This window comes from Dermacentor silvarum, chromosome 10 (genome assembly GCF_013339745.2).
Source record: "Dermacentor silvarum isolate Dsil-2018 chromosome 10, BIME_Dsil_1.4, whole genome shotgun sequence".
Taxonomy (NCBI): Eukaryota; Metazoa; Arthropoda; class Arachnida; order Ixodida; family Ixodidae; genus Dermacentor; species Dermacentor silvarum.
The window spans coordinates 23296144-23313185 of record NC_051163.1 but is presented as its reverse complement, the minus strand read 5'-3'; the positions used below and the strand labels follow the sequence as shown (position 1 = coordinate 23313185).

The 17042-nt window shown below is 43.7% G+C and overlaps 1 protein-coding gene across 1 annotated transcript in view; it reads right to left on the bottom strand.

The window, feature by feature from the left end:
- The window catches only part of LOC119430951 (protein MON2 homolog), a 48676-nt gene extending 32669 nt beyond the window's left edge, over window positions 1-16007 (bottom strand). The window contains 8 exon segments of the mRNA XM_049656794.1: window positions 117-164; window positions 166-221; window positions 1907-2039; window positions 4092-4223; window positions 5474-5601; window positions 7370-7433; window positions 9675-9823; window positions 15765-16007. Coding sequence (XP_049512751.1) covers window positions 117-164; window positions 166-221; window positions 1907-2039; window positions 4092-4223; window positions 5474-5601; window positions 7370-7433; window positions 9675-9785 — 672 coding nt within the window. The 5' untranslated portion in view covers window positions 9786-9823; window positions 15765-16007.
- Window positions 16008-17042: the final 1035 nt, after the last annotated feature.

The window sequence follows — 17042 nt, the reverse complement described above, 5'->3', positions numbered from 1 at the left end:
CCGAAACGAGCTGCAGGTGCCTGGGACAACATGAAGAGACAGGACACCAACAAGGTGAGCATGGCTCGAGTGTCCATGTAATTGCTACCACAATAAAAGACAAAACTCCATTTTACCTGGAACAGAAGAAAGGCATCTGCAGCGCACGGTTGCAGAGACTTAGGGCGGGCAGCGGCTGCCAGTCTTCAGTTCCTCCAAGTTGACTTCCTCTGTCTTCACAACTGCGAGAAACAGCAGAAGAAAACTCGTGTCGGGTGATAAACTTCGGACGTTTTCAAAGTGTTGAAGGAAACGAACCAAATATGTACAGCATTGCAAATTAGTGTCTTGAACGCACATTTACAGGCCAAATAGAACGAAATATCATTCGAGCTCAATTTATGAAAAAAAACGATAGCAGAGGAAATCAAAGTCGATTGAATGATTGATTTATTGATTGATTTTTACAACCCAAAACGACAATGAGGCTTTGGGTGGCACAGTAGTGTAGGGCTCCAGGTTTAGTCAACCGGAGTTCTAATAAACATGCATCTAAATTTGAGTACAGAAGCATTCTTGCATTTTGCCCCCATCAAGATAGCAAGCACTGCGGCCGGGATTCAAACCCTTGACCTCTTGCTCAGCCGTGCACCAAATTTATTGAGCTAGCACGACGAGTGATAAGTCAACAAAGCTTTCGGGACAATGTGCAGCTGATCACAAAGAAAGTCAGGAGCATGCTTCTTACTAACCCATCGGCGGCAAAAGCCGGCGAACCACCGAGTGCAAGATTGGGGACCATATTCCAATGCCAACAATTCTTGCCGCTAAGAAGGCACTGGTTTAAAAAAAAGAATTCGTAGACGCTGCAACAGCCGACATACGCTGGACACGTTTAGAAATGTCAACAGCTGGTAACAATTGTCCACTTGAGGGGTGGTTCAAATATTTTAAAACATTTTTCAATTGATATTTGTAGAAGGCCTACATGTGCGTTTAGACACCTATGCCACTTGAAGCCCCGAAATGGGTGCATTTCACGTGTCAGATTCTGTCGAATCTTGGCAAACAAGATGCATCAAATCAGTGCAATGTGCGTAGTTCATTAAGGAAAAAAAATTGAAAGCAGGTCAGATGGAGAAAAGTGCAGTGCTGCTCTCCGGATGCCTTATAGTGTTTCAAGCTTTCCCGCACAAAATGAATCGGTGACTGGCAGCTACAGAAAAAGTGCTGCTACATATAGTGCATCAAACTTATCTTTTCTCATTTTTTTCAGCGTTCGTTACCATAGAGCCGCTATATCATAAATGCAACATCGGAAGTGCACACAGTGTGCGTAAGGGGCAAGAACAGGCGGTACGGAAGGGCACGCAGAGCACATAAAATTTGGCAGCCAATGGGTTAAAGGTAGACTTCTTAACAATGCTTAGACACCTAAAAATCAGATAAACAATGACAACTGTACAATGTGAAAAGTATTAAACTCATCAACAAGTGGTAATAAATGTTCTTACCAGCCAACCAGTCAACAAGTGGTAATAGAGCATTATACGGTTAGCTCAAAGCCAAACAGTCATTTGCATATCTTACATCTGCATAAATTACCAAGGCCAGAAGACACTCCCCTTTAGTATACATTCAAAGTTTCACAGAATATGCAATGCCCTTTACAGCCTTAACTTGGTAAACATTAAACCGAAATATTTTTAAAATTTGAACAGAGCCATACAGGACAAGGACGGAAGAAAATTATGCGCACGGTGCTGTTTCATTATGATGGAACTGAACACAAGGGGAAAAGGCCCAATATATTTGAATTACAACTTGATAACAATCTTCTGCCCACATCCTGCATTGGCACTGTTCAAAATTTCAGGGTGATCAATCAATGAGCCCAAATTTCGATGTTACCAAAATATCTACTGACCATCCGCCAATGCTGCATCTTCAGCCTGGACACGTTCGAAAACTGCGGAGACCAATTGACGGACGGTTGCTGACGCGGTGTTGTTGGTGGTGCTATTCTTGGTGAAGTGCAATCTAAAGCAGAGCACAATTGCCTAAAAAAAGAAAGAAAGACAAGAACGAGCAAGAATATAAAGATGTAGTTTATCGCAACGCAAGTAGGATCAGCATGAAAGTTTAACAAAAGGGAACACATTGTCATCCAGCTTCAAAGTTGTAGCAAAATTTCTCCCTGTCAGGGGATCGAACAGGGCACCAATGCTTTGTCTGGGGCAGTCACTCTACCATGTGAGACTAGCAGGCCGCAGAGTGAGGCCGAATTAACCAACAACTTGAAGCGCTGAATATGGCAAATCAGTATGCAGATGTTATGCAGGTGGAGGAAACGAGTTTCTCAGAAAGAAAACTTTTTGCCACTGTCAACTGCTACAGGTGGGTGGATTGCAATGTTTCCCTTTAATAAATCTGCCTGCGCGCTGCGAGATTCCCCAGAACTTATTTACCATTAAAGTGTAAAACAACTTCTACGATGATGGCAACTGTAGGCAAAGTGAGAAGCCCCAGCCTTTTAGTTGTGTAAAGAAGTCTATTGGTGGGAAGGGGCTCAGTGCTACACCCATATCTTCTCCAGACACCAGTGCACAAAGCCTTATCTCAGTGTAAACACCAAGCCAGATAACATCCTTGTTGCTTTCTTCCAATAGCACTGTGTCCCATTATTTCATATAAGATCACTGTTTCTGACTATCTTTTTATACAGACTGCACTATAAATTATACTTGCAATCAAATTGATCCGCATAACGTCCCACAATAAGGGGGATGGGGGGAACAGGTCCTCAAGCTTCAGTCAAATGTCCCTAATGCAATAGCACATGAGATGCCATCATTCTTGGAGGGACGTTCCGAAAGTAAGTTTCGTCATTTATTGTCACACGGAAACATTACTGCCAAATAGAAATACATCATGGAATTCAGGAATTATACACCTTGCCATTATTTTTCCACATAGTCGCCACCGACATTGAGGCGTTTGTCATAGAGTGCAATCCGCTTGAAGAAACCACTCTGGTAAAACTCGGTGCCCTGCGTTGCAAGGAATTGTCACACAGCCTGCTCCACTTAAGCATTGTTTCGGAAGTGACGTCCCGAGAGTGCGGCTTGTCTTGTACTCTAGTAATGTTGTTTTTATTCGGGTATATGGAGGGATGCTCACTTCGACCTTCATCCTCCACACTCTGCCATCCCTCACTGAATATGCAACACCAGCGACCAACCATTTGACAAGACATGACCTCTTCACCATACACAATCTGCAGGCGTTCATGGATGACGGACACACTAGTCCCACCTGCCCATTCAAACCGGATAAAAGCACGCACTTCCATTGGCAATGACATTGTCAGCACACGTCTGACTCAGTGATTTAGTCACTGAGTGACACGTCAGTGGTTTGTACTCGAATAACCTCGGTCATGCTGGTCTGCTGCTACTCTCTCTTCTTCGGCGCTCTGCGCATGCGTCATTCCTCCTCCGCTGACACTCCTTCCATCCTTGAACGAGCAGCAGGCGTGGATTCTTATGGCGATTTTTTGTTTCACCTGGTGTACCATGTTCTCATTAAAAAAAATGACGAAACTTACTTTCAGAAAGTCCCTCGTATCATTATCTATTGTACCAACAAAAGATGTGTACGAACAAAAAAAAGAAAAGTGTTGAAAAAATCATGCAGTTTCAATGCACATGCATGTCGAACGATGCTTTCAAGAAGCGGTTCTCTGTCGCGCACTTGCTTTCGCACATGTGCTTTCACGCAGGTGTGCTACACAACATGACTCGCGCGTCAATCGTCTCGGAAAGCTACTCCGCAGTTCATATGAAAGAAGTATGCATGCAATTGTGGCCTAATTATTAAAGCATTGAGCTGGCATGCTGATAGACCAAGGTTCGTTCGTTTCCACCACTGGACACAAAATTTTCTGAGTAGTAGCTATTCGGCAAGAAGCGCAGCAGCACTCAGCAGCAGCCACAGTCAGCAAAAGTTTAAGAGGGGTTTGCAAAGAAAGTGTTTGCTTTAAAACAGTGCTATAACCTACCATGCAGCTTTTGCTACACAGGAGCCAAGGTTGATACAAATAAAGAGCTTACCTTGGCTAGCGCATCACCCTGGACAACAGTGTTCGCCGTGAGAAGGAGGGTGACCGTCTGCAAGAGCTTCAATTCCTCGATTCCACTCTCCATGAGATTCCAGAGGCAGGTGATGATGTTCACCGCTGCCGTCTGCAAACGTTCACATTTCACGCCACGACACGGTGTCTACGAGCCAGACCGTGGCAGATTATTATTGAAAGAATAAGCATAACAGGTGACCGTACCAAGGTGGACGATGAGATCATATCTTGCCTTTTTTGTCTTTGAAGTTCACTGACTAGACTACAACTGGCTTTGCTTCCTTTAAATCCCTTCTTGCAGATTCACAACCGTCATCACATAGCTTTCACCAACGCTCGCCCCCCCCCCCCCCTCGTGTGATGCCCCTCACATAGGACCTCTGAGATATATTAACAAATAAAATAAAATAATAAAACTGCTAAGAAAGCTAGTGCCATGTCATCACAGACTGCTAACCTCAAAACATCTTGCTAATAACCTCCCCACATCGTCCACACCACAGAGCATACCCATGGTGTACAAAACATGCATACTCGAAGAATGCCCCCCCATCGCAAGAAAACTGTATACATCGACCAGCATGTGTCAAAAGAAGTGGGCTCAAAAGATAGAGCTTAATGATAACTGCAGAGGTTAGCCTAGCAACAGGCTTGGAATGGTACTCCAGGTGCAATAAATGACGAGAGAAGGAATAAAGTAAGCAAGAGAAAAGAAAAGGGCACCTGCACGCACACAAAATGTGCTGGCACTCGAAATTGAGGATGTAGGCAATGGCGAGCACAATGAGGAAAAGAAAAGTGGAGCTATGGCAGCTGAAGCTGCAGACCCTAGCTGCAGTGGCTTCAGCATCGTGTATGCCTGCACTGTAAGTTAGTTAGGCTTCATGCATGAGCTGAAAATTTTGTGTTAGTCAGGCTATTGATAATAATCACGAGGCCTCTCACAATGATGACGAAGAATGCAGCAGTTCAGCGTGGCTCTTATGAAATAATTTTTTTTCTTTTACAAGTGACAGCAAATATTCACCACACTCTCTCTCTCTCACACCAGAAGTATCTGATGAGTGAACGATCGAGAGAATTGCCTCTTTCATTTCAAGGGCACGGTAAAATTGCGTTAAGTATGGCATTTCACTAATTAGCAAATCGGCCCCAAGCGTGACAATGTGACAGCATGGTTCCCCATCTCCCATATTAAATGCACAAACTGCAGGTTCTCTTCGGTTTTCTTGAATCTGTCTGTTACTGCCCAAGTGCCAACTACCAGGCACACGCAGGCCGAAGCAAGCACATTTTCTAGCCATTATTCGGCCGCATCGTCTCAGTATCATTCCTCACCAACGGCAAGACTCAACTCACCAGAGAGACCGCTTCAAAGGTGATCAATTTCTGGATGGCAGACAGGCAGATCTGAACAATTTTCGGGTTCCTTGTATCACAGCCTAGGAAGAAGGGCTCCAGAATCTCCGGGCTCTCAGAAAGCAGGGCTGTAAAAGATCATATTCATTCAAACATTAAGATTAACAACTACCTGTCCGGTGAACAACTCACATTAATGGAAATGGCAATTCATAGCAGATGACCAGGGCAACCTTAGTGATGGAGACAAAGAAATTTCAGTCTCTCTTCATCGATTGCAAAAGAAGAGAAGACGTTGCTAGCACTGAGCAAGAACGATCAGGCGAATTGAAAGGCTCTAGTTTTTAAGCACAAGCGGAGACTGTCAAACCGGCGAGATTATGTTTGTCACCGCGAGGGAACCGAGCGCCAGAGGAGGAAAGAGCCTGGAGGTGGCGAAGAGAATTGGCGCGTTCATGCCCTTTAGTTTGTGCTTCAGCGCCGCTGTGCTCGCTGTGCATGTTCGCGGCGTCCATACAATTGCACGTAACCCGCGTTCACGAAGTGAAACTTAACTAACTTTTTTTATAGTAATAACCACATGAAGTCTACAGACAATGCAGACATAATGGCATAAGGAAAACTGACTGTTTCTTTAATTAAATGTAGAATTAATTATGTGTGAGCGTGCTGAACCTGCGATGACCTTCATATTCTCAATGAAGGAAAGGGGAAAAAAGGAGTGGCAGAAAAGGCACGCTGCCACAAGTGGGAGCCGAACCAACAACCTTTGCATGATGCGCAGGATGCTCTATCAATTAAGCTACGGTGTGTAACCGTGCCCCGGGCACTTTCTTGGGTGTATAAGTATGTGTACTAGAGATCTGGCCCTGGGAGAGTTGGCCAGTACCACTCACGGACATGGTGGTGGATGTGAAACACATTCTCTTAACAGCAAGCACCACATAGTGTTTTATCTTAGGAGGAAGTAGCTGGCCTATAAACCCTCGTATGCTACCGCATGGCATCAAGGCTGCTCAATTCGAGGTCCTTGCTAATGTAATGAACGAGATAAATGAGGGGAACTGAGGTGCTCAAACCTTACTAACAACCATTTATAATTAATTCTACGTTTCCATTAAAGAAAAGTTAGCTCCTCTATGCTTTCCTGGTTTATCTGTCTGTTGGCTTCATATAGTTATTGCTAGCAATGTGGCATAATGTGCAATTCTCCAACACTTTTTTTATTGTTATTTTAATTTTTAATGAATGCTTTCAGTTTATGAAACTGTGCTGCACCACGAATCACTGAGTAAAATAAACATGAAACAAGTGGCAGCTAATTTACACAGCATAAACAAATGGAGACAAATCAGTACGTGTATTCGTTTCATTCCAAAGCCAGCTCTGCAAGTCGTAGCTACTATTTGTGCGTTAGTTAGCATCTGTGCAGCCCAGTCTAGTGCATTGCACTGTTGTCAACAGCACTGAGTTAAACAGTAGCACAAAGTGAAAAACATGTCGAAGAAAATCCTGCAATTAGATCAGTCGCTGAAAAGCACTGGCAGACTCTGCACTGCATTTTTGTTCACTGACTGAGTACACGGCACCGTTCGAAAAGCAAACAGATTTGATGATCTCTGCAGCATGCACCGTTGATGCACACAATTAACCAAGCCAACACAGCTGATGATTGGTCATGACAGAGTCATGACTTTCATTTCTATGTAACAGTTTCATAGCCGCCACAGTTAGAAGTTCACTCCCATGTCACAGATTCCAGGTGTCGTAGTCACGGCAGTCACTGCCACAGTCATGACAATTATGGCACTTTGAAGTTCACTTCGATTTCAAAGCTTCTAAAGTTGTAGCATCCTCTTTTAGTATTGTCAGTGGATAGAATATAAAATCACATACCTAGTCTGAGGTCATGATGCTTGGCTGCAGCATTCCGAACTTTGATGATTCCAGACTCTGCTGCCTGTAAAAGTAAACGTACAGTTCTGGTGACTAAAGTCTGGCTGATGAGAATGAGGTAAAATAAAAGAGCTAATACATTTCTTGCATGCGTCACTCCATTAAAAAAAGATAATAAAATATGTCAACTCGTGAAACAGTGTACTTTCTCCACTCTAAACAAATCTCCAGTCTATGCACACTCCCACTCCATTTTTTTTTCTTCAAAAACCCAGCTTCCAGACAAAACAGTTTGTTCGCAGTGTCTTAAATTTCCTTGAAGTGTGGACTCCCTTAACCTTTTCCAGGCATTCACGGGTGCTAAAAGTTGCAAGATTTGTATAAATAGCGCAATAACTCTCATGCTGATAATATAGTGGTTATCGGCGGAGCTCACTGGTATATCGATAAAAGCTGCATATAAAACGATTCTCGGAGGAAGACCAAGCACAGGCGGCCTGTAGGGAATGTTGCCTAAACACTCCGTCCAGTCAAGAATGTGAAACAGCCACTGTCGAACTGCGAACACTATTAGCACTTACATGGCATGCTAATGCCATGCGACATGCCAAACACTCGTGCTGCACATAAGACTATACTAGTTGTGTGCATCAACTTCTCTGCAGACTGAACTGTAGCTTTTTCGTTCCACGTGACACATTCTTAACACAATAGTCCTCAAGTTCTCAGCAAATTACCAGACTTGAAGCATAAGAACAAGACTGAGATGGCAGGACAGAAACTCACGAGTGCTACGCATCCAACTAAGTTTCACTGTCACACCTGGTTATTAACAAGGTCCCATCTGACAAGAAAATACTTGTTCTTTGTGCAATGAATTAAGTATGTTTGAACCGGGGTTTGTTAAACAATAAAATGGGGAAGTCACTACATCATCGTTTTATTCAATATTTGATATACGCATACATTTGTTATATGCCGATATCAGTGAGAAAAACTTTAGATTTACTTCCTTACATCTGGCAATTCGTTATATCAGTATTTGCCACATTGAGGTTTGACTGCATTAAGTGAAAATAGCACGGTTACATAAACAGGTATCAGAACAAAAGACAAGCAAGAAAGCAACCATCACAGCGCACATCAACCGCAAAGACATCCCAATCACAAACACGGGGATCGCGTGATACTTGAATCGCATTCGAAAAAAATTACGGCTCGACTTTCTTTCTCAGTTACTTAATCACAAATTGGCACTCGACCCGGCAATGTATGTAAGTCCACTAATAACGAGACCTACTCGCCAGCATCACTAAAATGGTCTAACCCCCCTTTTTTGCCTGAACCAACCTATTTAAATACTCTTCCTATCCACGCACCATTAATGACTGGAATGACTGGCCTTCATAAAGTTGTATCAGCATGGTTTACTTTTTGTATCAGCATTATTGCTGTATTGTTGCAGCATTTTGTTGTACTTCTTGTGACCGTTTTACTTCTCGTGACATAATATTATATTTTATCCACCCTACATGGACTTCATGTCCGCAGTATGTATTAAATAAATAAATAAATTAATTAAATCAGGACAAGAAAATTTGTCGGTTTCACCTATCGACAGCAGCAGCAAGGTCTAGTATTCTCAGACTCCTCGAACCATGTTCTAGCTATATGCAGGTGCGACAAGTTGGCGCAACGCAGCATGCAAGAAAACTACTGTGACGTAAAAGGAACAGTGCCCCAGCAGGTACACCAGGCATGACACGTCACTAGCAAAACAAGGAGGGCTGCCAGTGGCATTGCAGGCGTCTCGCCTCAATGGTGCACAAAGAGGCCAACGGGAAACCATCATCGGCATTAGCTCCCAGTGAGTTAGCTTGACGTTTTACAGCCAATTTCGCTCAGAGCAGTGCATGCACACAGCAGCTCAGCAGGGACTCCAGTGTGCTTCAAGTGTGCGTGCGCACAATGCTTATGCCAAAGCAAAACACATAATGCCGCCCTGCGTTGAGGGGGCATCCACTTAGCTTTGTCATTTTTGCAGCCAAACGCACTCCACGTCTCTTAAAAACTGTCTAGCCATTCGCGCGCGAGCCATGCGTGTGCCAGCAATAGCATGACGGCAGCAGCAGCTCAGATGGTGCGAATGCACCTCGAGCATTCGTATAATAATTGCTACAGCAATAAAAATGACAAGCCATAAATATCATGTGAGCACTTCCTTAAGAAATAGCCGACTAGGCTATTTCTGAAGGGAATGGCTATCCCATGCCTCAGAAAATGCCAGCAGAGGGCATGCCATTACCTCCTTGAGAGGTGGATGCTTCTTCTTGGCCTCGTTGGAGAGCAGCCGCAGATCATTTTGCAGGTTTTCCAGGAGGCGCTTCTCGGTGAGGCTTCGCTCGCCGGTCGCCATTGCCCCGTCCACCTCAACCAAGGTCGCCCCCGGGCCGACTGCATCAAATTTGAAAAAAATTTTCAAGTGCTTATCAGAAAAACCAAAGCAATTTGCTGAAGGAGGTTCAATGCTGAAAGCATACAAAAAAAAAAAAAAAGAACAGACATTGGCAACACACATCTAACTTGGACAGCAATTTAAGGGTGTACAGTGCAGTCTACTGTTAAAAGGAATACTCTATCGCGCAACTTTCTTTGCTGGGTAATCTAGCTGCAACTGCCAGCTTACGCTATGCCAATGCCAGTACTGAACAGGTGCATAAAAAGGTGCCAGCGCCACTAACCACAAGTCATCGGCAGCAAAGCTCGGCAATTGTACACTTGTTAGAGGAAGATATTCACACATACTCTAAACTCATGTGTTCCCTTTAACAGTTGGCTGCACTGTACGCTCAGGCTCACAAGAGACAACCATGTAAAAAATGGTCAAAAAAGAAAAAACTGCATGATTTGCAACTGTCTATTTTTTAGTCTCAGAAGTGCATCTTGTAATAAACAATTCTGTCACACTGTTAAAACGAAATCTAGTGCATGGTATAGTGAACTGCAAAAGTTCACGTAGTGCAAAGTCTGAGGACTTCCCTAGTAGTTTGTGACCGTAGTCAGAGAAACCGCACAAAGCTGTGTCATTTGCATACGCTGGAAATTTGAATGTCAGGCTGCTTTCCGAATCTGCATAGATGTTCAGCTTTTTCTCAGATTTGCAGTTGACTGCACCTCCGCACAATTTGCATGAAATAGCCAGTCATTCAGCAACAGACGTCTCGAACCAAAACTTACACAATATGATTAGCACGAAACAAACAACCACACATACAAAAACATACCGAAGGTGCATGCGTATGCATGGTTGTCTGCTTCAGGCTAATCCCATTTTAAGCAATCATGCACCGACTAGCCCAACTACAACTTCCACTCAACCAAAACGTGCTTACTGTACTCGACATTACAGAGCCAGCTCAGCTCCTTCTTCAGGGTCGACGACAGACAGGAGCTGAGCTGGCTCAGAAACATCAGGTATGATAAGCAAGTTCTGGCTGGAGATGTTCATTCTGTAATCTATTAACTCAACCAGATAGAAACGTAGTCAAATGTACAGCGGAATCTCGTTCACGTTCACGGGAACCGGAAAACAAAACTTATCCATCCAAAAATCGTATTATCCGAAATGCATTGCTCCTATAAGACACTGACCGGGAAATTAACAAAACATGTATTACCTCGAAAAACGTATTATGCAGAATCGTATCAACAAGATTGCACTGTATTTAGCTTCCAAGTAAGGAGCTGTAATGCTGTTCACTCACTATTTCTCAGTCGCAGCTCTGGTCAATGAATTGGTTGGAAGCTATATATAAATTTATAAAACCTACACAAACATTAAAACAAGCTAAAACGCACTGGTTAGCTCCCATGCTTTCATAGTAAGTGTAGCATAAGTACACACAGAGAATAAGCACTGTACAGCTATCAAGCTGCTTGCTTACTATTTGTAACATACACATTGCATGTTTCAGCTACGAATCGGAGAAAAAAGTTATTTTATCGACCAAGTTTAACAGCAGCGGAGGACATGAAAGTCTGCACAATAACCGCCACAAATTATAAGTTACACAACCTCACTCGTTAACTTTTAATTAATTACTCCAGGGGGCATCTTGTAATTGCAGAGTCAATGTCAGCCAGCACTCGAGGCCCAAGATTGGCCAAACTATGTGCGAAGCATCAGAAAATTTGCAGTGAAACAGCACTGTAGATCCAGTTAACATTTTTTTTTTTTTTCATGCTGCGATTTTTGTACGGTCCAGCAACCAGATTTGCAACCTAACAGCAAGCTGCATGTACTAACACAACTACAGCCTCTCTCCTACACAAATAACATTGCCTGCATCATACATGACATAATGACATGTTCTGGGAACATTATAAAATTAAATTGTGGGGTTTTAATGCTTCGAAACTACACAGTGGGTTATGAGGGATGCATTACTAGAGGGCTCTTGGGTAACTATGAGCACTTGGGGGTTCTTCAAACTGCTCACAAACCTAAGCACACCTAACATAAACACACAGGACACATAAACCTAAGCCACCACAGCTGGGAATCGAACCCTCAACATTGTGCTCTACAACAAAATGCCATAGCCGCTGGTCCACTGTAGCGGGTCTTTTTTGAGCGCACGGCGGAGGCCTTAATTGCAAGAAAATGTCAGCCTAGCACATGCATTTCTCACCAGGAAAATGCAGCTTAGAACATTCGTCCAGCAAATTTAAGGGTGTACAGTGCAGTCTACTGTTAAAAGGAATACTCTATCGCGCAACTTTCTTTGCTGGGTAATCTAGCTGCAACTGCCAGCTTACGCTATGCCAATGCCAGTACTGAACAGGTGCATAAAAAGGTGCCAGCGCCACTAACCACAAGTCATCGGCAGCAAAGCTCGGCAATTGTACACTTGTTAGAGGAAGATATTCACACATACTCTAAACTCATGTGTTCCCTTTAACAGTTGGCTGCACTGTACGCTCAGGCTCACAAGAGACAACCATGTAAAAAATGGTCAAAAAAGAAAAAACTGCATGATTTGCAACTGTCTATTTTTTAGTCTCAGAAGTGCATCTTGTAATAAACAATTCTGTCACACTGTTAAAACGAAATCTAGTGCATGGTATAGTGAACTGCAAAAGTTCACGTAGTGCAAAGTCTGAGGACTTCCCTAGTAGTTTGTGACCGTAGTCAGAGAAACCGCACAAAGCTGTGTCATTTGCATACGCTGGAAATTTGAATGTCAGGCTGCTTTCCGAATCTGCATAGGCATCCACGGATAAATTATTACGAGACCCAACATCTTATCGTTACAACATAAATGCATGCACCTCTCCAACGCACCAAACAGCACATCCCTTGAAAAACTATGAGCAAAAAAGCAGGCACACAGACTGCTCCCCATGACATTTTCTGGATAGCTTCTGCCACACTGAACTCTGGCATACAGTACAAAAAAATGTATTCATATAAATGAATCATCAGTGATCCTCTTTTTAAGCTGCTGTTTTCTTTAATGTACTAGGCATGAAAACAATATAAATGTAAAACTAAGCAAAACAAAAAAAGAACAATGGCTTCTCTATTTGATCCAGAAAATGTAAAAACTTCAAGCGAATTTGTTTTCACTGTTCTGTATCTATCGCTGACATACTGTCAGTTGTTTGTTTTTTTTTTCCCCTAGTACCCACGTCATGTTTGCTTGATCCTAGAGCAAATTCAGAAGGCCTTGTGACCTTCTCACTGTTCTTCCGACTCATCCATTTCCTTTTTTTTATTATTTGCCTGTCGCCCCCCAATTGTTGCATCAGTGGTGTGGTACTACATTCTAACAACATCTTATAGTCTTGTCCCAGCTGGTAACCCAACTTTCATTTCTGAATTAATTGACTATATATGATTTCATGTTGAACAACTAGGTATAATGTCATTAAAAAGTATTTCATATTCTAGTTGACCCGCTGTGGCGGCTTAGCAGCTATAGCATTATGCTGCTAAGCACGAGGGCGCGGGTTTGATTCCCGGCCGCAGCGGCCACATTTCGGTGGGGGTGAAATGCAAAAAACACTCGTGTACTGTGCATCGGGTGCACGTTAAAGTACCCCACGTGGTCAAAGTAATTACGCGGAGTCCCCCACTACGACATGCTTCATAATCAGATCGCAGTTTTGGTATGTAAAACCCAAGAATTCATTTATGCATATTCTATTTGAAATTACGAGGAAGAAACTGGGTTTGGCAGGCCATGTATCGTGTGGAGGTGGTCTATTAGTAACAGGTGGTTTATTAAAGTAAGGGAGAGGATGTAAAGGAAAGGGAAACGCAGTTGAGGACAGCAGAGAATTCACTGGTGTCATGAAATTAGGAAACCTGCGGGCATCGGGTGGAGACAGCTGATGCAGAACAGGGGTAATTGGATACTGCTGCGAGAGGCCTTTGTCGTGCTGTCAACACAAATTAGGATGATTATGGCAATGAATTTAATATTACAGCAGAAAAAAAAAGGCCCGTAAACACAAGCGGAGCAGGGCATAAGGCAAGCACTGTAATTGATATGAAACTTGGCCAACACAACCAACAGCCCACCTTCACAACCTACAGTTCAAACAGATGATGCGATCTTAGAGATGAAGTAAGCATGAGTGATCTTTACAGGCACAATAACGTTTTCCACTGCCAGAGGCTCTGCACTGGTATGCAAAAAAAAGCAGTTTGTCTAGAAGCCGCAAAAAAAAAAAGGGTTTGAATACAGCATGAGAGCCACCACAATTGTCCCTTTTACAACTGGGAGACATCTATATTGTTCGCTACATCGATCTGTAGTGTGAGACAACGCTGTGCAAGAAGATGGTAGACACGCAAACAACGGTGTAGATAACTTTGTTATCCTTAAGTACCCCTAGTAAAGCATGCAAAGGTCAAGGCAAACAAACCTTACAATAAGAGAATGCAAACTTAAGCAAGACAGACTGATGCCACTGATGACATCTACACTAGTGCATTCAGTAACTAGATAGTATTTGGCTCGATTAATTTTTTTTTTTTTAAGTAGAAACAGCACTTGAGACTGGTTCTTTAGAATTTACTAACACCAGAGACTGATGCACTTATGTGCAAGGGCATGCATGGCTTACTGAGGTAGATATGCTACAGTTCTCTAAGCTAATGTATGCATGGCCGTCAGCTATCCAAACAAACACATATTTCCCTGGCTATGCGTAAAGGACTGTGTTAGGCCACTCCCAATCACAGTGGTTAGCAATGGGCAACCGTAGCTGGTTAATTTAACCTGACACGCTAAACTTGATCTACTCTGGCCGTGACACCCACGGGTGTCGAAGGTAACAATCGTTGGTTGCTGCTGCTTACGAACGGTATCACAGACGTGCACACACTCATCGATCTTTTTGAAGAAAACTTTTCACGTACACCGACAGAAGCCGAAACCTTGCAACCGGGTTGGATACGCCATGGGTCTAAACAAGAACGCACTTTTCAGTGTACGCGCTAAAATTAGAATCCATGCGAAACTTTTAACGCCGCGCAAAAGTACGATCAAGCTTCAAGCGCGGCCCGAGTACTTTTTTTTTACTTTCTTCGACTGGCAGCAAATAAAAAAACTAAATGAGAAAGGAGGAATGCGAAAGCAAAAACGATACCGACTGGCACTGCTGGCTTTCAAAAGCACAGTCGATCGCCTGAACAAGATCGAGGCTCTGATAACGACGGGGTTATCAAAGAAACACGCCCCTTTACTACTCGACACGTTAGCGAAGGGTACAGCGACTCCGAGAGAAAAACCGCCGTTCACATTCAGTTTTGCATCGGACTTCGTGAATCGCGGCAGTCTTTTTTTGCGAATCAATCTGTTGCTGCTCAGCTGAGCGTCGGGAAAACTCGCGTCCGTCAACAGCGAGCCACGCATTTTCTTCCGTTATTTGCAGGCGCTGCGGCTGTAAGCTACAAGGACCCTTGCCACAGAGGACCGCCGTCTCACCTGTCTTCAGAGTTTACACAGCTGAGTCGTCACGACATACAGACTGGTGCAGCGCGCTTGATCCCAGCGTCAGGCGATCTTTCGAGACGCACTGCCTACCTACGCCACGTTTTGCGGACAGGTATCGGTACGGAGCGCCTCGGACAGATTGCAAGACCGGAACTGCCGGTCAGTCAGCAAGGCGAAAGAGAAGTCTACTGCAATAATATAGGCCTCCGGTAGCAATGCGCTGCTGCTGATCAAACGCTGACGGGTACGCTCAGAGCGACCAACAGACTTTCCAAAGCAAAACGTTCATGCCGCGGTTCGTGTGGCTGTGTTAGCGAGACGCGCATTCGCTCTGATTTCTTATTTTCTTTATTTTAGTCTAACGAGATTAATAAGACAGGTGTAATTACCTTGACCGCTCAACTAGGAACTGTCCGTCGCTCACGTTGGGCGTTCCCGCATAGCGCCCGCTGGCGTCTTGTAGACTCAGTGCTTGGCCGGCACGCACGGCGGTACACTCAACCAGCGACGAGCGAGCATCGGTGAGCAGTGCATTAAAAGGTCAATGAGAAACCGGCGGGCTCAGATCAGCGTAGCTCCAGGCATTATTTACAAAAATCCAGTTGGCACCTCTTTGCACGGCGAACATGCGCTCGGCGCGCCACTGGCGGCGCGACACAGGAGTTTTACAAACAGGAACCTATCGAATTATTTGTGCGCAAGCAAAATTATTTTAACAAATAAATTACAATATGTTCAGAATTTTTTTAAAGAAAGAAAATCTTACGAGACACGACGGCCTGCTTTATTTGTCAGTTTTGCAGATAAAAAGGATAGCAGACGACGCCAGTAGAACGCATTGGCGCGAAGCATAATTACAAGTTTTATTTCAGCAAGAACGGTGAAATGAATAGAATCTATTTACGCTTGGTCTTATGAATACGTGTATGCACTGTATTATCATTAAGAATAATCGGTTCTTTTCCTCGAGCAAATATCGACAGTTGCGAACACAATGGAAGCGTCATTTCATTTTGCATGGTTCGTTCGTAATAAAAATAAAATTTCTATTGAAACCAGTCGGCCTAGTCAAACCAAAACGGAGGGGCGAGCAACCGAGCAACACCATACGATTATTGCAGAAGACAAATGCGCAATTGGTTTACAGTATATATTCTAGGCACTGTAGTTGGTTGTTTCAAGTAGTTGACACTGGTGACACGTTGATATCGTGTTCCAGCGGCCGGATTTATACCAACGCCTCCTATAAAGAATAGGAGGCGTTGTTTATACGTCCATTGCTTTAAGCCTAAATACCATGGACCATGGAGCAATTTTTTTTCCTTCCTCCACGCATTGGACATATAGAATTATCGATTCATCGATGGACGATAATGGATGAAAAACTCGATCGCGTTGGAATTGCGATTCGGTAACAAAGCCCGGCCTAGAGTCGGCGTATGTAACATTGACTGCAATCACTGACTGTGTGACGGGCAAGCAAGCATTCCACAATAATTGCGTAAATAAATGTTCCTGAGGACAAGAAATTATCGGCGAAAACTATCGCAAGAGTGCTCCGAATGTACCCCGACCAACGCCTCCTATAGAGACTTTATAGGAGGCGTTGCCCCGACTGAAACAACGTATTGCGTCGTCTGCTTTTAGATTGAGCCCAGTTGCAGTTT